We start from the raw sequence: 21754 nt of genomic DNA, 5'->3' as shown, positions 1-21754 counted from the left end.
GACAATATAACTGAGAGGAATGACTGAAACCCTAGTGACAATGAGGAAATATGACGAGGAAATAGATCTATGTATATATATTTATAGGTTTAGTATTAAGGAAGCAGTACTCCCTCAACACAAGTACGCTTGGTTTGGATGATCCAGCATTCTTAGATGCTCACTTTCCCAACATTATTGCTGAAGATAAATGTGTGCATAAGCATATGTGGTGAAGAAAGCTGATGGTGCCTGGCTATCAAAAGATATAGTAACTGGAGTCTTAAAGCCTTGAAGGTAAAAAAGCGGCCATCTAGCTGAGAAGCAACAAAGCCCACTGGAAGAAGCACACCAGCCTGTGTGATCATGAGGTGTCGACAGGATCAGGTATCAGGCATCAAAGACCCAGAACAAAAAAATCATGTAAATGTGAAAGGTGGGGGTGGGGTGGGGAGTGGGGAGTGGAGTCCCAAAACTAATCTGTAGGCAATTGACATCCCCTTACAGAAGAATTGCAGGGAGAAGACGAGCCAGTCAGGGTGCAGTATAGCACCGATGAAACATACAACTTTCCTCTAGTTCTTTAATGCTCCCATTCAACTATCATGACCCCATTCTACCTTAAAAATCTAGCTAGACCAGAGGATATACACTGGTACAGATAAGAGCTGGAAACACTGGGAATCTAGGACAGTTAAACCCCTCAGAACCAATAATGAGAGTAGTTATACCAGGAGGGGAAGGGGAAAGTGGGAACTGATCACAATGACCTACCTATAACCCCTTCCCAGGGGGATGGACAACAGATAAGGGGGTAAAGGGAGACACTGGACAGTGTAAAACATGCAAAAGTAATAATTTATAAATTATCAATGGTTTGGGAGGGAAGGGAATAATGAGGAGCTGATATGAAGGGCTCAAGTAGTAAGAAACGGTTTTGAAAATGATTATGGAAATAAATGTACAAGTGTGCTTGATACAATGGATGTAGGTATGGATTGTGATAAGAGTTGTGCGAGCCCCCAATGAAATGATTGAAAATTTAAAACAAAAGCAAACAAACACTGGAACAGTAGTTTCACTTTGTGTCATTTTTTGGTGATAGTGAAAATTCTCTCTGGATTTCTTGTGGTTAATGAAAACAAGTTCTAATGTGGGCCTTTTGTAAATAAAGTGGCATAAAGCAAACTTAGGAAGAGCAGGGAACTAACTACATTTCCTCTCGGTATTTCATTCCTCACTGTGCCTGTCGTAGGATTGTTAGATTCTTGAGTCACAGGTATGGTGTCTTACTATCTGTCTTATTTTCCCTACAGCATCTAGAACAGGTGAGCCCTGCAGTAATGGATTGGATAATGTTTGTGAAACTAAATTGAACGAAATTAACTGACCTAAAAGAATCCAATCTATGGTTCTTGTCGTATTGCCCCCCTAGTTTTACCAGCTAAGTTAACATAGCTCAGTATCCTATACAAAAACAGAAAGGCTTCCCATAAAATATTTGTGCCAATAAGCTGGTAGGAAAGAGGTTTATTAGTATAATTACTGTATATATGCGAATATAATCCGTCCTGAGTATAAGCCCAGGTACCTAATTATTACTTGGGAAACCAGAAAAACTAATTGACTTGAGTATAAGCCTAGGGTGGGAAGTGCAGGATGTGAATTAACACAGAGACCAGAGGGGAGAGACGGAGCGCAGCCACAGACACATCCTTACCAGTTCAGCTGCCTGTGAAAGTGAATCACTACGGGTGCTTCTGCGAATTGGAGCCGTCCACGTCATAGGACGGCTCTGATTGGTTAGATGTGAGTAAACACACATTCAAAGCCCTGCAGTGTCAGGGAGGCTTTGAATGAACAGCGGGCGAACGGCAATCACCTGCGAAATGCTATACCTCGTTGGGGTACCAGTGACCCTTGTATAAGCTGAACCCCAGTTTTTCAGCACAATTTTTGTGCAGAAAAAACTCCACTTATGCACGAGTATATATGGTAATTGAACAGGACTCTTCAGTTGGACTTTTTGCTCTTTCTGGATCTCTTTCCCTTACTTTGAATTTGTAAAATTTGTCCCTTTCTCTGTGTCTCTCTTTCTCTCTTTCTCTCTGTCTCTCTGTCTCTGTCACACACACACACACACACACACACACACACACACACACACCTTTGATTTTCTCCACCATGAAGCTGATACTAAAAACCAGGAGGATTAAATGAGATGATGTGTTTGAACCATTAGTCCATTCTTTCAGTGGTTGGCATGGAGAACTTCTTCCCATCCATGATAATAATTGACGTATAAGAGTTCTTTATATTATTATAAATGCTTTTCTGTTGGTGTACATGAAACTTAGGAAACTGACTTTTGAGACCTCAAAACAAGATCTATCTTAACCTACAAAGGTATTTTTCTTTTTGAATCTCGATATTAGTTTTATCTCCTTATCTTTGGCCTTCCACTTAACCTTGGAATCAGCTCAATCATTTTCAAGATTTAACTTTTGATGTACAAGTGTCTAATGGCCTTGTAAATGCCAGCATGGTTTTACGGTCAATGAGCAAAGCCTGGCACAAGAGCCCGGGATTTTCTAGAACTGTGATTTTGCCTCCCTCAGGGTGAGTCTTTGTGCTGTGGCTGTCACAGAGGAGCAGGGCTGGTCAGAGTTGGTAGCAGCCACTTCCTCAGAGCACAGGGTGCCTCATGGAATAAAACCCTTTGTTGAAAACACATAGAAACCTGGCCCGTCCAGGAAAACAAAGGTGACAAGACTTTGATGTACCTCTTCCCTTTTTATGGACCAAGAGAAGCCCTGGCCTGGCTAAGAGCTTTCTCTCCTGCAGGCATCTTCTGAAAGTCCATTAGGCCTGGGGCGGGTAGAAAAATACTTGGAACCCAAGGAAATAAAAGAGTGACATCCCTGAGCTATCTCTTAGGTCATATTTTAGAGGGAGACAGGCTCTGGCACAAAGAAGTAAAAACAAGAGAAGAGTTTGGGATCTGGAGTCTGAGATACCTGAATTTGAGTCCCCGATCTGCCTCATGTGTGACATTGTCCAAATCATTTCACTTCTCTGACCCTGGTTTCCTCAACCACAAAATAAAATTGGTTATTATAGTTATTGTTAGGTACCCTTGAGTACATTGTAACCCAGTGACCCTTTCTGTGCTGAACAAAACAAAAATCTGCACAGCCCTGTGCCAGCCTCACAGGTGTTTCTATGCACGAGCCCATTGTTGCAGCCACTGTGTCTATCCATTTTGTTGAAGGCCTCGACTTGACCAAGTATGAGGTCCTTTACCAGGGACTGCTCTCTCCTGACGATTTGTCAAAGTATGTAAAACAAACTTTTACTATCCTCGCCTCCAAGGAGCACTCTGGCCAGACTTCTTCCAAGACAGATCTGTTTGTCCTTTGGGCAGTCCACACTTTCAATGTTCTCCTCCAGCCCAACAATTGAAATACATTAACTCTTCCTCAGTCTTCCTTATTCAGTGTCCAACTTTCACATGCATAAAATGGTAATAGTACCTATCTCAAAAGATTTCTGTCAAAAATAAGTGAGAGAGGGAATGTAAATCAGGTCATAAAAACTCCAAACCCACTACCATCGAGTGGATGCAAACTCATGGAGACCCTATAGGACAGGGTCTAATTGCCCCCCATGGCTTTTTGAGACCGTCGCTCTTGGCAAGAATAGGAAGTCTCTTCTTTCTCCCAAGGAGTAGCTGGTAGTTTAGAATTGCAAACCTTGTGATGAGCGGCCCAGTGCATAACGACTATGTCACCAGGACTCCTTAAGGCAGGTGTCCTCAAACTATGGCCTGCTGACCACATGCAGCCTGCCAAGGACATTTATGTGGCCTGCCGGGTGTTTTTTTCCCTGTTTTGTTTTCTACTTCAAAATATGATATGTGCAGTGTGCATAGGAATTTGTTCATAGTTTTTTTTAAACTATAGTCTGGCCCTCCAGTGGGTCGGAGGGACAGTCAACTGGCCCCCTGTTTAAAAAGTTTGAGGACCTCTGCCTTAAGGAGTTAATAGCCTGGAATATTTTCTTAAAGTTTATATTGTGGATGAGTAAAGGTTTACAGAACAAAGTATTGGTTTTTATTTCAGTAATTCAAACATATTTGGTTTCAACACATGCATTGCAATACCCTTCATGTATCATCACTTACCCTGTTTCCTTCCAGGGTTTCCTGTTTCCATTCCTCTTACTTTCCTAACCTTCTGAACATTGATCCTGAGTTAATGTTGGCCTTTTGATCTTACATGGCTCTTTATTTTATAATGGGGTAAGTTTAATTTTAGACCTGGTTGGAGGGTCATAGCCTTGGTCATCTTGCCGGCCCTACCTGTCTATCTGTCCAGTAAGTCTGGTTGGTGGTTTTGTAATTTTACCTTTTAATAACCTAGACCTCATCACCATCATCGTGGCATTGTTAATATAAGCAACATCAGGAGAAGACCTACTGTGGCATGTGAAATATAGTCTTGTTCTCTAATGCCTCCCTGTAATGCTTTTTTAGTCTTTGGCTCACATATATGCGTTCCTAGGACAAATGCTCTAGGTCTTTAAAATCTGAACCTTGGAGACACCAAAGCTAGTGTGTGTGTGTGTGTGTGTGTGCGCGTTATCTAGATCTCGATTCTAGTAGATCTAGATTCAGAGAGATCCAGATCCAGATCCAGATCGTCCCTTGTGGTCTGAGGTACACCTTGGATCAGTGGTGGCTGTAGATAAGGCATCCAAGTAGCTTTTCCTTAGAAGGGACAGGCTGGCTTTCTTTGTTAATCCCTTAATAGGAAAGAACCATTTGCCTTGGAAGATGAAGGAAGCTGCTTAGATTCAGCTCCAGAGCTCTCACAAGTAGGGTTCATTCTGGCCTTAATTGTTTTTGACTTAATAAAGGGTTCCATTATGTTTGAACAAGTCTAGTATTGGGAAACAGCATCTTTACCGGATGCAGAAGACCAGCCCTTCCTTTTCTGCCTATGTATTCCTTTTGCTTTGTGGTTCGCTTTGTAAGGTACAGAGTCCAATATGTAAAAATACATCAAAGAAAATCAGGGCCACGAGTACTTTGGCCCACTCACCTCCTGCACATGCCTCAAAAGGCAGTTCTAAGAAATTGGGATGGGAGGAGAAGGGGAGGCAGGGACACAGTTTCCACACTATACTTAGCCCCCTTGGCTCTGCCTGCCTTTTTCTGCCCAGGTCTCTGTTTGGGTCAAAGCACTGGGCATGGCTGCATACTTAAGCTGCTATGTTATAACAAGTGGGTTTCTACTGTAATAATAGAGCACTCTGCTGGCATCGTTCTGTATTTCTAAGGCCGCCTGAGTTGCAGCACTCAGGGCCATGGATCGGACCGGTTTGATGGTTTAGGGAACCCAGAAGTCATTATGTAATGAAGTGCCGGAACGAAAGTGTGCTCAGCAAGTGTTTTGAGGGGATTTTGAGGAAGCGTTGATGCTCTTCAGAAATTTTTGGTTAATAGAAATTATATGGCTTCTCATTTATTCTGCATGTATGCAAACTCTAAGGTGGTTTTACATGGAGAGCCTTAAGGCATGGTTTAACCTGACAGATATCTCCTGCTTTTGCATCAGAGCCTGAGTGACCTGGACTTTGTCTCCCTTTCCCCCTCTTCTAGGCTGCAGATGCACATGTTAAATGGGGCTCTTCTGGCTTTGCTCTTTCCTGTGGTAAATACTCGCCTGGTAAGTAGCCTATTCAAAGAACTCGCCAGGAACCTATGAAACTATCCGCCTGCTTGTTCCTGACTTACTGCCTGCTTCCAAAAAACCATATGCCCATGGGACAGTTGAAGGAGCTAAAGTTTTTCATTCTTAGCTTTCACATAGTCCTGTTTGGAGTCGGTCATCAGTAGGACTTGATGGCACAAGGGGACTTTGGCCGAACTTTGGGGCTGCAATAAGGGGATTTCAATCACAGCCAGGACAGACCGAAAAAGCTTGCAGAAGCTCTTGGAGAGATTTGATGGAGAGAAAGGGGGATTTTAGGCCTGTCCCATTAGATCAGCGATTCTCAAACTGTGTGTGTTGTGACCCCTTTGGGGGTTGAACAACCCTCTCAGAGGAGTTGCCCGATTCATAACAGTAGCAAAGTTACAGTTATGGAGTAGCTACAAAAATAATTTTATGGTTGGGGTCACCACCACATGAGGAACTATATTAAAGGATTGCAGCATTAGGAAGGTTGAGAACCAATGCATTAGCTACAGATTTCCAGATGTTCCCATAGCCTCTAGTGTAGATTAGCCAACACTGGCGGAGAACAATCTGTGGGGAGTTTCAAAGTCTGTCCATTTTGCACAGGGCACCCTTAGACAATAATTAAGGCTAACTCATCCGAAACCATGGAAGAATCTAGACAACAAAACCCCTCATTGGCTAACTAGAAGAAGATTGGGATTCAAGAACCGCAGCGCTGGGACTGGCAGAGCTCTGTCCTCCAACTCCTATCGGTGGAACTGTGTTGGGATTAGTGAGGAGGTCTGGTAGTTGTGATTGCGCATGGGACTATTATCCACATTTCGGCAGTGTGAAACCCCTAGCATCTCCGTAGGAGAAAGACTGAGCTTTCTATTCCTGACAACAGTTACAGTCTCCAAGAAGTTGCCTGTAATTTCGTAATGACTGCTCTGTTTTCCTGAATGAAATTGTTACACACCTTAATATCATAGTCTACATTTCAACTTTTCATCTAACATTTTAGTGTTGACAAAGTGTTTTCATATAACAGTTGTATGAACTAGATGGGGCAAGTACTATGTGCCCACGTTTTCAGACTAAGAACCAGACACCCAGAGAGTGATTTTTCAGAGTCACCTACGTTATAAGTGGTAGAATTAGGATGAGAGTCCGAGGCTCCTGACTCTAAAACCATAAGTATACTTTGTTCCCCCTAAGGATTTGGTCCCCCACTCCCTCCCTTAAATATTTATATATGTCCATATAATAGTCATTCTTTTTAGATGGATATTATATAAAGATGGAAAATTTGAAAAACCCATTCATGTTAAGCAGTGATTTTCAAAAAGGTTTTAGGCTCACCTAGGTGTACTTAAAAGCATAACAAAACATGCTGATAAAACAACACACAACCCCCCCTAGTACCCTGGGATCCCTTTTGGGGAATCTGAATTCATGATCTGTGATGTAGCCCAGGCATAATGTTTGTTATGTTTAAAAGTTTTATTGAAATAAAAATCACATAGCATATGCATTATGTTTTTGAACGTACCCCAGGAAATTCTAACTTGGAGGCCAAGTTGAGAACCACTGATTTCATACAGTGATTTTAAAATTTTAATGTTCATAGGAAATACCTGAGGTGTTTGGTTAAAAATAGGCTGGACAGGTCTCATCCCCAGATGATCTGGTTGAGAGGATCTGGGGTGATGAGTAGGCATAAGATGCCCCTAAGTCAGCGGTTTTCAACCTTTCTAATGCCACATCCCTTTCATACAGTTCCTCAGGTGGTGGTGACCCCCGCCCCAACCATAAAATTATTTTCATTGTTACTTCATAACTGTAATTTTGCTACTTTTATTAATCAGGCGACCCCTGTGACAGGGTCGTTCAACCCCCAAAGGGCTCGTGAACCACAGGTTGAGAACCGCTGATAGAGGTCCTTGTCTTTTGGAGAATCAGTGTGCTAGCATGCAGAGGTAAGTTCCTTATAGTGTACAACTCTAAGTGTTATCTGAGGAAGATAAAGGTAGAGAAATTGCATCCCTTGTACATCGCTCGTGAGAATGTCAAATGGTGCAACCGGTTAGAAATCAGTATAGCAGTTCCTCCAAAGGCTAGACACAGGGTTACCATGTGACCCAGTGATTCCACTCTTAGGCATGTACTCCAAAGACTTGAAAGTTGGAACTCAAGCAGGTACGTGTATGCTAATGTTCATTGCAGCCTTATTCCCAATAGCCACAAAGTGGAAACAGCCCTGGTGCCTGGATCGACAAAAGGTGGAATATGATTCAACTGGGAAGGTAAATGAAGTTCTGATGCATGCCATCACATGACTCAACCGTGAAAATACTATAATGAATAAAACACAAGGTAGACACAAAAGGGCGGGTTGTATCATCCCATTTATAGGAACTATCTAGAGAACAGAGTGTATTTGTGATTGCCCGGAATCTACGAGTAGAGGCAAAGGGGATTTCCTGCTGAAGGGCTACTGAGTTTATGTTGGAGGGAGGAGAGGAAACACTTTTGAAAATAATGGGGATGGTTACAGAAGCTGATGAATATAATTAATTCCACCGCTTGTATGCTTGTTAAGGAACGAAATGGCACATTTCACATTTTCTATTTAGATCTACTTTATTGTACGTGCATGGGCTCACTGTACACCAATTTTGGGCTGAGGATCAGTGCTGCATGTAAAAAATGCAGAATTCCAGGTCCCACCTCAGACCCACTCTGACAGAGTGCACTTTTCACCTAGACCCTTTCTTCAGCCCTCCAAACATTTTAGAAATAGACCACAGGAGATTGTAAGGAGGGGAACCTCGGGTTCAGGGAGTGTAGGCTCAGTGTGAATAGGCAGGATGCATTAAATTCAGGATTCCCCAGTGAACTGGGGTCAGCCAGCCCAGGCTGTTGAGATAGGTATCTTTGTTTTCCCAGCTATATTCCCCACCTTATATGACTTGCTGATTTCACCTGGGAATGGTCAAATCTGAACTCCTTAACACCAAAGGATGAGATAAAGAAACCAAATAGAAAAAAAAAGCATGTTGTTGTTGCTTAAAGGGGCTAATCTCTGCCTGCCACAGCTGTCTTTCTCACCAGCCAGGAATGTTGTAGGTGGGAGTAGGTATAACATGCCTGTGAAGTTAACATGCTCAGGCAGAGAAATGGGTCCAAGGCCAATGGATCCCATTCTGCTCATTTGCTCACCTGCTCCTGGTTTCTCGGGTGCTGGAGCGGTCCTCAGCTCTGTCGAATTCGAGAAAGGGAATGGCACACAAGGAATCTTCCCTCTGGCTTGATCCTGAGATAAAGTGCTCCCCCCGCCCCCCACCACACCAGCCCAGGAGCCACCATTCTGGCTAAAGGATCCGTTCTCAATTGAGGAGGGGACTGTGGTTGTTAGGGGCCATTGAGCTGGTTCCAGATCCTCGGAACCCATTGTCCAGCAGAAGGAAACACTGCCTGGTCCTGCACCAGCATCGCCACCATGGCCTCAAACATAACAGTCGAGAGGAGGTGAAATTCCTCTAGCCAGGCATCCTCATCCTTTTTTATCACAGCGTCTTTCTTCTATTAAAAAAAAAGCCAAACTCCCTTCTCTTTGTAGAATCATTGAACCTAAAATAAAATAGGACTCCCATGAAGCAAACTTGGACAAAATGTCCCCACCCAACCCCAAGTCCCAGATGATTTAGAAAGGGATGGAAAATTTCATTCCATCACTATTGTGTTGCTCCAATGGTATCTCATCTTTCCTAGGTCTGCTTATGGTTTCTTAGCCCCTTTAAGGAGAGCAAAAGCAGCACTTGTAGCTGGCATTTCTTGATGCTTCCTGTATGCTAGATAGAACTCTAAGTGCTTTACATGGCTTATGTACTTCATCATCACATTAAATTATGAGCTCAGGCACTGCTATGATTGTTGTAAGGTGCTGCTGAGTCAATTGTCACTCATGCTAACCCAAAGTGCCACAATAGAACTGTCCCAGGAGGCATTCTTTGCTATACTCTTTATGGGTAAAGTATTTATCAGGTTTTTCTCCCACAGAGGTCGTGGATGGGTTCAAGCCTCCAACCTTTTGCGAATGAATACTTAACCATTTACATCAGCAAGGCTAATAGTTCTTTGTCAGTATAAAGCCAGACAGCTAATCCAGAATGCTCAAGTCATTTTCCCTACCATCACAGCTGCTCTGGTGGACTTGGTGATGACCGCTGCTCTCGTAGGCCCCATGCACTTCCTCGGCCAGTGCAGTCTGTCAAATCCCACATGGCTGCGAGTGAGAAAGCTGCCCAGTCCAGCCTGAAGAAAAAAGACAGACAGGCAAGAGGAAATCACTGCCTTCAAAAGAAGCGATGAAGCCTCACCGGGTGGCACTGCCACCAAACATGCACTCCATAAGCCTTGTCTTCTTCTTTTCCTTTGTGTCACTGTTGACCTCTGTAAGATGCAGAGAGGCTGCATCAAGTTTAAATGATGGGGCTCCCGCTTTTCCACAACAAAGAATGTTGAACTCTAGTGAGATGAAGGGTACCTGTACTGTTCCCACCAACCTGGCTGGCTAGCTGGCAGGGAAGGAAAAGAACGGACGTGGTGGTCGAGGAAGGAGTTAGGTGGGAGCAATGGTGAATGAATGTCTACAATAAAAGTAAAGCTGGTCTCGGGTATTTTGTAGCCAGTCACAAAATGCAGCTTAATCAGAGTGCCATGTTGTTGCTCAGATGATTTTAATCAATGGAACGCATGGTTTTTAATATCTGCAAATAGAAACATTTAAACCCAGACACAAAACAAAACCCAAAATGGACTGTTCTTTCTTAACGAGGCTCTCCAATCTGGTCAGCAATCTTGGCAGTCTTCTAAACTGACACTGTGACGGACTCACAGTGGCTCCATTTGCGTGCGCCTTGGCGATTAGCTTTGGTCTGGTTATTTTAGAGGGCTGGACTGTATCCTAGGGGTACTTGGGGGCCTTGAGGACTCTTTGCTTTGCAGATTTTTTGTTGAGCTCACGCTGACTTCAGATGAGACAGAGAAAGGGTGACATCTTTTTCTTAAGCCTGGGGATCCAATTAGGAAAGAAGCCAGCTTTGGGCTTTTCTTTTTGCCCTTCCTTTTGGGACCTTTATCTTTTTAATCCTCTTTTACAGTCCTTCCCCCTCACCCCATTTTTGCTCATTAAGCGTAATGAGAAAGCAAGAAAAGTAAAATGAACTAATTAATGTGTTGTGCCAGTAATTCAGACTCATGTATATAAAGCCAGAGAGAAGGAGTTGCAGGAAGGTACCATCAGCAGCGAAAGGATTTGGGGTCATCAGTGAATTTCCATTGCTCTGCCTTGTAGTGGGACACTGCAATGGCAGGATTTGACAAGCAGCTAGAGAATGCCCAAGTTCTTCCTGAAGAAGGAGCGGACGTTCCACTGGCACAAATGATCAGTAAGTACTTTTTGCAGCCAGAATTCTAGATAAGGTCTTTTTCTGGCTCTAAATGAAGTGCCCCCCCCACACACATTCAAAACAATATAATCTCTTATTCCTATATATTAACCCATTGTCCAATTTCAAAGCAAGTAAAATAGAATGAGGGAGATACAGAGAAGGTGGATTCTGATGACTTCTTTCTCTAAATTATGAGGTTCTTGAATGCAGTTTTACCTTGCCAACTCAATGAGAAAGGGAGAAGGAAGAAGAGAGGGATGAAAGAGCTTCAGAACTAAACTCACCATCATCTAGTTGAGTCCATCTCACAGCAACCCCATAGGACAGGGTAAGACTCCCCTGTGGCTTTCCCAACCTAACTCTACATGGGAATAGAAATCCTCGTCTTTCCCCCAGTAGAAGAGCCTGGACTCGGGAAACAAATATGAAAGCCTATAGAAGGAGGGGTATGAAAATATTTGATTCTTTGGGGGGGTTGTCTATCTTCAATATCCTTTGTTTCACTATTCTTTCAGTAACCCCCTGGGGATGATATAAATTTATTTATTTTGTTTTTGTTGATAATATACGCTGCGAACCATACTCTAGGTAACAGTTTTTCTATATACCATTTAGTGACATTGATTATACCCTGTGAGTTTTGTCACCATTCTCACTCTCTCCTTTCCTGAGTGGTTGTTTCACTATTAAAATAAACTAATTTCCATACAAAGAACCTCTAGTTCCTTAATATTTCCTCCCCTTACTATTAAGGTTTTTTTTTTTTTTTTTAGGAGAAAGCATTTAGGAACTAGAGGGATATAATTCTTTTAGCACTCACCCCTCCCCCCATTGCCAATGAGTGGATTCCTACACATAGAGACCTTGTATAGGGTTTCTGTGGCTGAAAAACCTCATGAGAATAGATCTCTTCCAGGGCAGCTTCTTCATACACTAGTGAATTCCAGATCTTTACCTTTGATGATTTTTTTTCCGTAGTCCCATCTTGGATGGTCCATAAGTCTTTCAGACTCCACATAACAAATCCCTTATCTTCTTTAGTCAGTACCACATGGCTTATATTATATGCCTAGGAACCATTATAAATGCACAATGTATGCTTCTTCATGTATTATCTTAATTGATAATATAATACCCTCTGCTTTTTTGGAAAGGAGGAAATGAAAAATGTGTCATGGAAATGCTGATTGTTAGAGTAGTGAGGAGCTCAGAGCTTGTCTGATCTAACCTTACAGAGAAGGGACTTAGGAGGGTAAAAGACTTTCTTCAGAAACCAAGTATTTGCTTCTAGAATTCAGGACTGAAAATTCTGGGCCAGTTTGAATGCTGGTAAAGCAAGATGTTAGAGAAACTTCTTAGCTTCCTTTCAACTGAAGGAGTTGGATGGACAGTGGGTTTCCTTAAGAAGCTGAAGTTCTCTTCCCAGATAAATGCATGTGTGCGCCCACAGACACAATTTGCGTGTCATCTCAGAAGGGGCACTCGCATTCCCCTTCACGAATTCATTTGAAGATCTATGTAAGGCACACCATGTAATGTCTTAGTATATGGTGGTACAATGGTACTCGACAGGTAACCGAAAGATAAGTGGTTCAAACCTACCAGTAATTCTGAGAGAAAGATGTGATCATCTCCTATAAAGATTTATACTCTTGGAAACCCTAGGGTACAGTTCTACTCTATTCTATATGGTCGCTATGAATCATCATTGACCCAACAGACTTAGTTTGGGTTTTGTCTTAATTTTCTGGTTGCAGCCATAACAAACTACTACCAAGTAGTTGACTTTACACAACAGAAATAGATTTTCTCACAGTTCTTGCTAGTGTTGATTCCTTCTGTGAGCTTTGAGAGGGTAAGTGTACCAGGACTTTATCCTAATTTCTGGGGCTCTGGTACTGTAGTTGGTTATGTGCCAATCGGTGAACCACATGGTCAGGAGGAAGCTGAGACTTTATGCAACTGTAATAATTGACATCCTTGGAAACCCAAGAGAGCAGTTTTACGCTGTCCTGTAGGGTTGCTGTGAGTCACTCGCCATCCGTGCGTTTCATCCTGGTTTCAGGTGGCTCTTGGCCATTCCTTTGCTGTTTATGTTTGCATTTGTCTCAACAGTTACATGGTGCCTTCCCTTGGATTTTGACTGTGCTTCTATATCTGTTCCTTTTTCTAAGACATCACTAAGAGGGATTGGGATTAGGACCCACCCTACTCCAGTATGAGCTGCTTTAACTGAGACCAAAAAACACACCCTATTTTCTAAACAAGGCCACATTCTCAGGTACCAGCCACTTAGGTCTGCAGCATTTTTTAAAAGGGAGGTAGCAGTAGGGCAACGCTTTAATCTATAACAGCAGTTTTAAGCTATTAACACTCTGTGAACTCCCTGTAATAGCCAGTTGGTCCTTTTGCCTAATGGTGACACTGGGTTCCTTAATTATGCGTGTCCTTAGGTGAAACCACTGCCCAGATGAAACCACCTTCTGCAGAGTGAAATAGCAAAGGGATAGCACTAAGCCCAGTTATATAGTTGAGGTTTTGTTGATGCCTTCCATCTCGCACAGCTGGTATGGTAGCCCTTAAAATGATACATTGGCCCCAGCTGGAGCCTCGGCCCCCTTCCATTCACTCTCTAACCTTTACAAGGGTTTCTTCTGAATGGGAAGTACTGGAAAAACAAGATATTGGAAACAAAAGAGACTTAAGACACTGTGTCAGCCCCATTCTCCCACCCAAGATGCTAGCCTAGCTTGTGTTTGTATTTGCAGCCATCTGGTCTTCTACCGGAATAATAAAAAGACTAATGATAATGATTATTTTCATCAAACTTCTTCTTCAAGGCCTAACGCCTTGACTATAGTATTATCTCATTATTAAAATTGCCCTTTATTATGTATCCATGTGGATCTATTTTGTTATTTATTCCCCCCCCTTAGCCACCCTCAGCCCCCCAATTTGTGCCCAGCTCTTTTTCTCCATTAGGAATGAATCTCCTGACTGTTCCTAACACATAGACTGAGTGGAAGAGGCTAGTAATATTATGGTCATGACTGCCCCGTCTGCCCACCATCTCCAAACATTATCGTAATGTTCTTGGGAAATCACTTTGCCATCAGCACACCTTGTTCCCATGTGGGCTGTAGGGAAAACTTTGCTGTCATCAATGTAAATAGGCTTTAGAATCCCACTCTTGGCTAATTGGCACTTCAAAATGTGCTAATTGACCTAGAAAAGTTATTTCTGTGACTGGCAAATTCAGCTGTTTTAAAAAGTTATGCTTTGGAGTTTGGACCTGAACGGGGCACATTCTGTCCTTCTGCTTTCCTGAGAGTACTTGCAATATAAAAAGGGACTTAGCTGCCTGAAGAGCTGATTGAGACATAATTGTCTACAAAGCCCAGTCTGTTTCTGATTCTGCCAATGGGCTATGTGTAAAGCTCTATGTATGGCGAAGTTGAGAAGAACCTGGGATTTTGGATCCAAACCAAATTCTATGGCCAATCCTAGATATAAAGTGGCTCCGGTGGCACAGTGATAAAGCACTTGCCAGCTAACCAGCAGGGTGGTGGTTGGAACCCTGTGCTCTGTGGGAGAAAGACATGGGAGATTGCTTTTGTCAGTTTTACAGGCCTGGAGATCCTATGGAACTCTTCTATTTTGTTGTGTAAGGTGAGTTCAAACTGGCTCAACAGTTGTGTGTGTGTATGTGTGTGTGTGTGTGTGTGTGTGTGTGTGTGTAAGTGAGCGTTAAAAAGTCCTCAGCGCTCACATCTATAAAATGGCGGTGATGAAGTGCTCATCTCCTAAAACTGTTCATGAGAATTAAATTGCATCAATCATAGCCCCAAACCTGGCAAACAGCCATCAGGAAGTGGCGGCACAGTGGGCTACATGTTGGGCTGCTACCTGCCACTCTGTTGGAGAAAGATGAAGAATTCTCCCCTAAAAAGTTGTAGCCTGAGAAACCCACAAGGGTAGTAGTTCTACTCTGACTGTGAGTTGAAATTGACTTCATGGTAGTGAGTTTGTTTTTTCTGATCAGATTGACTATTCCTCTTTGATCCTTACCAGAACCCAGGGATACATATGGTCATAACTCCATTTTAAAGACTGAGCCTTAGAAATTTTCATTAATTTACATAGGAACACATACTGGGCTATGTGGGATCCAGCTCCACATCCAGATGGGTTCTATGGGATGTTTATATAATTGAGGGGTAAATTAAAAAGAGACATAAGACAAGGCAGGCACGTGTTCACCTCTTCCGATGGAAACCAGAACCAGAGTGAGGGAATACTGTATTCGCATGAGTTTTTGTAATCTCAGGCATGCAAGCCACAGTAAGCACATACATAATAGGAAGGGAATGTATTAGAAGCATCCATCTAAAAGAAGGGGGTGAGCTAGGGGTATACATACAATAGGAAGGGAAGGTGCTAGAAGCATACATGTGGCCAGAAGGTAAATCCGTAACAAGATGGGCAGGTTCTAGAGCAGCGGTTCTTTCCTAATGCCGTGACCTTTTAATACAGTTCCTCATGTTGTGGTGACCCCCAACCATAAAATTATTTTCATTGCTGCTCATAATTGTAATTTTGCTACTGTTATGAATCGGGCGATTCCTGTGAAAGGGTGGTTTGACCCCCAAAGGTGTTGCGACCCACAGGTTGAGAACCGCTGATCTAAACAATTAGGAAGTAGAAGGAAGAAAGAACTTGAAATTAGATACCAGAAAGACTGAAGTTCCGGTGCCAATTTATCCCCTGCTCTGTGGGAAATAGAACCAGGAAGCGAGTATGCAGACAATACTGTCAACATGCATACTTTAAGGAGTCTGAGAGACCCGGGCTTCCATGAAGGAAGACCTTCATGTCCATAGGTTGGAGCTGCAGCCTACTCACATTCTCCCAAGTAAGAGATTTTCCACACGATATTCTCCCATAATAATGCCAATCTTAAGGTACTTACAAGCACATGTTTATTACTATATACCCTTGAAGGTGAACTGCTTGAAGGCTGCTTGCCTGAACGTTGTCTGCCATCAGAAATCAGACCCTATTGTCTATCCCATCCTAAGTAGGGCCCACTCCCTTTGGTTAAGGATCTTGGATTGTTCCCCTGGAGAAGAGCCTAAAGACACCCAAGGTCAAGCCAAGTTCAGAGTACCAAGGTTAGGCTGCCATCTTAGCTCTAGAGCAGGGGTCCTCAAACTTTTTTTAACGGGCCAGTTCACTGTCCCTCAGACCCTTTGGAGTGCCAGACTATAGTATTAAAAAAAAACAAACCATGAACAAATTCCTATGCACACTGCACATACCTTATTTTGAAGTAAAAAAAAAACCAAAAATCAAATGGGGCTAAAACACCCGGCAGGCCAGATAAATGTCCTAGGTGGGCTGCATGTGGCCCGCAGGCTGTAGTTTGAGGACCCCTGCTGTAGAGGGTTGCTATGAGTCAGAATTGGCTTGCTGGCAGTGGAAAGATGTTGGCTAGTTTAAATTTAGGTTTCTTACATAATGCAGATTACACTATAAATATTATTCCAATATCTGTTCCTTGATACAACCATTAGCAAGTCAGTGATACCTTACTGATGGACATAACTCATTTTTGGTAATTGTTTGGATGGATTATGCAATCAGCCTAGTGTCTAGCTCCTGTCTTGCATCATGACTATTCTTTGGACCCGGACAATGTGTTTTGTTTTGTGTCTGTTCTGGGCAGGACCTTGTATCTAGATCAAAGTAGATATCCCCAGATAGAATAAATGAGTTAGTCAATCAACTTGAACCTCCATATTACCCAGGGAAGTCTAGCAATTTATTTTACACATGCCCTGAGATCTTGCTTGTGAAGATGGAGGGAAGACAGATGATGTTTTTTTTTCCAAAATTACATGTTTACCATTTTAGAATAACATTGGTTTTCTAATTATGACAATAAGGGTGTTTATGTTGAAACATTAGAAACACCAGGAAAATATAAAGGAAAACATAAAAATAACCCCCAATACAAAGGTGGCTATTTTCCTTCCAACTTTTTATTGTGAATTGTTTGGGTTTGCCTATCTGATCATTGTTTCTACATTTCACAACTTATCAAACCTCTCAATGGCTTGCTTTGTTTCTTCTCCTTGCCTTTTCCTTCTAGGAACCCTGGTGGCATAGTGTTTCCACATTGGGCTGCCAAACCTAAGGTCAGCAGTTCAAAAGGCCTGCAGGAGAAAGACAAGGCTTTCTGCTCCCAAGAGTTAATCCTGTTGGAAACCCACAGGGACAGTTCGACCTTGTTCTATAAGGTCATTAGCAGTTGGTATCAACTAGATGGTCGTGAGCTGGAGCTTTTCCTTTTTCCTTCTCCCTCTGGAATCTTACATTCCCCTTGGCCCCTGTCGACCCTCTAACCTATTGTGTCTCCTTCTCTCCTTTGCCTCCCACCTCTGGTAAGCATAAATGTATAAAGGTGAGGTTTTATTTAATGCATTATAAAACAACAGAAAAATCCAGGAATCTTTCCTGTCTTACAAAAAATAATGTTTCCATAAAAAATAAAGAAAGAGACACACACGGAAATCACCAAGCAGTAATGACTTCAAGCAAAAATTAAAAAAACAAAAACAAAACAAACTCACTGCCATTGAATCGCTGCTGCCGACCCTTAGTGACAGGGTAGCAGTTCCCTGGGAGTTTGGCACTGGAACTCTTTATGGGAACAGAAAGCCCCGTCTTCTGCAGAGTGGCTGGTAGTTTCAAACTACTGACCTTTCGGGTCACAGCCCAACTTATAACCACTGTGCCACCAGGGTTGTGCAACTATTATATATTATATAGTCCTTTTGTGCCGCCCCCTCCTTTTCCTCCTCCCTCTTCTTAACCATTTGAATAAAGTGTCTAGAACTTCAAATCTGTCAATGAGGTTCAAACTGTCATTACTTTTCAGGAGTGGCAGAGTAAGAGACTGCTGGTCTCCTGAGCTTATAAATTGGTTTGTATTTTCCCAAAGGCAGATTAGAAAAAAATAACATCCAGCAAGCATAACCCTTCACCCTAAGCAATAGAAGCGTTATCTATGTGGCAGTTTCACTCTCCCACTTGGTAGACATTGGTTCTTACCCTTGGCTGCACATTGAGAATCACCAGAGTTGTTTTCAAAACATACCCAATACGTTAGTCTAGGTCAACTAGAGAAACAAATCCACAGAAACTCATATGTTTATAAGGGAGAGTTTTATATAATGGGTAAGTGTACATTAAGACAGCATCCCAACCCATATGTCTGACACCAATCCACAAAGTCCTCCTCAAACTTGCAAAACACATGCAGTAACACTGACTGCAGGAGGAAAGCCAAATCAGTGAGCGTGTAAGCATGTCAGCGCTATCAGGGGTCTCCACGTGGCTGCTCCAGCACCCAGGGCTGCATTAGGTTAGGGCCATGTGGCTTCTCCTCAGGGATGTCTTCAGGAAGTGAGCCTTGCCAGCTAGGGCAGCGGCACACTGGTCCGGCCATCAGAGAACAAGAGACCAGAGAACCAGAAAGGCGAAGCTCACTGAGCCACTTAGCTCTCTGCCCTTCAATTAATCCCAAATGTGTTTATCGCCAGGTTGGCACAATAAACCTTAACTATCTCACCCAATTTTGTAAAGCACCTCAGGCAGTTCCAGGGTGTAGCAAGCCCCTTTCTGCTAACCCCCCAGTTCTGTTTCCATCCTGCCACTGCCTAAAACACGGAACTTTCGCCAAGTTAATTTCACATCACTGAACTTCAGTTTCCCTATTTGTCAAATGGTCCTAATGATGCCGATTCTGTCTCCTTCATCTTTTATGAAGCATGGTTTTACTATATTGTTTTATCATTGTTGGTTTTTGTTAGTTGGTTGGCTTCTTGTTTTGTACTGTTTCCTGTGTTTGAAATACAGGATAGGCAAATCTATAGACATTGGGTTCATAATTACCTAGGGACATGGCAGGGGAGATTTGGGGAACATGGGGATCTAGCAACAAGTACTGAGAAAGTACAAATAATAACTAAGAAAGAAGAAAATGTTCTGAAATTGATTGTGCTGATGATTGCACAACTCTTCTGAATATGATTGGGTGATTAAATTATATGATATGTGAATTATTTGCTAATACTATTTTAAAAAAAGAAAGGAGTTTTAAAATATTAAAACCACACAAACAGGTACTTGCCCCCTTAATGTTTTTTTAATCATTTTATTGGGGGTTCATATAACTCTTATCACAATCCATTCTTACATCAATTGTGTAAAGCACATTTGTACATTCGTTGCCCTTACCATTCTCAAACCATTTTCTCTCCACTTAAGCCCTCGGCATCAGCTCCTCATTTTCCCCCCCTCTGCTCTCCCATCCCTCATGAACCCTTGATAATTTATAAATTATTATTTTGTCATATCTTACACTGTCTGACATCTCCCTTCACCCACTTTTCTCTTGTCCATCCTCCAGGGAGGAGGTTATATGTAGATACTTTAATTTTTTGAGGGAGATTTTATAACAACAGGAAATCCCATATAGTGCAGGTATTTACTGTTCATAGCTACTAAGGTCACATTTTGAGTCACCCTGGACGAAAGGCCTGGTGATCTGTTTCTGAAGAATCATCCATGGAAAACCATACAGAACACACTTCTGCTTCGACACACATTGGATCACCAAGAGTTGGAGTCAACTTAACAATTGTTTGGTTGGTTGACCAACATTACTGAGACTTACTTTTCATTTCATATATTTACTCTTTGCAAGGGTAAAAATCAGTGATTTTTAGTATATCCAAGGAGCCTTGGTGACACTATGGGTTAGGCATGGGGCTATTTAACCACAGGATAATTGCACAAATCACCCAGCCACCCCTTGGGGAGAAAGTCAAAGTAGTCTGTTCCCATAATTTATAGCCTCGGAAACCCTACAGAGTCGCTTAGCATCAGCAAAAAACAGGAGACCCTTGACAGGATAGTTTGACATGTTGGTTACAACAATGGACTTGAACATAACAATGACTGTGAGCCTGGCACAGGACCAGGTGGTATATCTTTCTGTTGTACATAGGGTCACTATGAATTGGAACCGACTCAACAGTACCTACCAACAATAACATGACTCAGAATCTCCTAGGGAACAAGCAGGTGGTGGTTTGAATGGCCAACCTTGTGGCTAACAACCCTACATGAAACCACGACACCACCCGGACTTCTGTACCCTAATAAAAGGTTAAGTAATTCATCCAAGGACATTCGTTAGTATGTGCCTGCTCTGCCTCCACCAGCAGTGGGGTAGATGCTGATTCATAGTGACCCTACACAGGGCAGGCTAGAGATGCTCCAGAGGGTTTTCAAAGCTATCATACTTTTACCAAATCAGATTGGCTCATCTTTTTCCTGTGCAGTGACTGGTAGGTTTGAACTGCCAACTTTGGGGTGAGTGGACCAATGCTTAACCCACCGTACCACCAGAACCCCTTAATATATGACAGAGTTGCAAATTAGGACAAGCTCCTTCCACTATAGTATCCCACCTTGCTACTCCAAGTGTGATTTGTGAGCCCTCACAGTCTGCCTCCTAGTGGGTTATGCATTGATCTGCTAGCCTCAAGGTTACCCGTTCAAAACCACCAGCTGCTCCATGGGAGAAAGAAGCTTTCTACTTCTGTAAAGACTTAGTGTCTCAAACACACAGGGGCAGTTCTACCCTGTCCTACTGGGTCCCTAGCAGTCAAAATCGACTTGATGGTAGTGAGTTTCTAGGGGCTTGTTAGAAATTCAGATTTGGGGCCCCCACCTCAGACTTACCTTTTGTAAGATCTCCCAGTGATTGGTGTACCTGGGAGAGGGGCTGGGAAGTGACTTTGAAAGAAGGCAAAACAAGCAAGATAAGTATCCCAGGGCAGAAAGATAACTCAAGAACCATACAATGCTGGTTTTATTTCAGTTCTTTCCTTCAAGGAGAGTGATCTTCAAGCAAATGTGGGTGGAGCATACCTGATAAAAGATGGAGCACTGTGTATCAGGCATTTAACTCTAGCGGATTAGATGTTGGACTGATAACCACAAGGTCAGCAGTTCAAAACCAACAACCCATCATGGGAGAAAATTGAGGTTTTCTACTTCTGCAAAGAGTTATAGTCTCGTTCTACTTTGGGCAGTTCTACTTTGTCCTAGTAAGGTGACCAGATTTTAACATTGGCAAAGCGGGACACCATTGGTAAAACTCATATCCTGGTGAAATAGCCATGTGGCAGCTGAAAACCGTATACCCTAGCTTGTCTTGCATTCTTTCCAAAAAGAAGGACTTTTTAAAACACCACAAGACACGGGAAAACTTGTTAAAAAATGGTACTGTCCCGCCCAAAGCGGGACGTCTGGTCACCTTATGACCTACAGGGGTCTTTATGAGTTGAAATTGACTCTATGGCAATGTTTGTTTTTTTTAATGGCCGTAAACAATAAGACGTGAAAAAGTTAAGCTTGTTTTCAGTTGACTATAAGTTATACTTCAATACTCAAAAAAAGTTTAAGGAATGAAAAAAAAAAGCTCACTACTACCAATTCACTGCCATCAAGTCAATCCAAACT

At 42.5% G+C, this 21754-nt stretch overlaps 1 protein-coding gene across 3 annotated transcripts in view; it reads left to right on the top strand.

Annotated features, from left to right (window-relative positions):
- TMEM164 (transmembrane protein 164) overlaps positions 1-21754 on the top strand; it is a 247122-nt gene that overhangs the window by 140066 nt on the left and 85302 nt on the right. For all 3 annotated transcript variants that reach the window (XM_075538894.1, XM_075538895.1, XM_075538893.1), the window contains one exon: positions 5642-5708. In XM_075538894.1, the coding sequence (XP_075395009.1) occupies positions 5642-5708 (67 nt within the window). The remainder of the gene's footprint in view (positions 1-5641; positions 5709-21754) is intronic.

This window comes from Tenrec ecaudatus, chromosome X, assembly GCF_050624435.1.
Source record: "Tenrec ecaudatus isolate mTenEca1 chromosome X, mTenEca1.hap1, whole genome shotgun sequence".
NCBI lineage: Eukaryota > Metazoa > Chordata > Mammalia > Afrosoricida > Tenrecidae > Tenrec > Tenrec ecaudatus.
The sequence above is the reverse complement of the archived record's forward strand: the minus strand, read 5'-3'. Positions and strand labels throughout refer to the sequence as shown.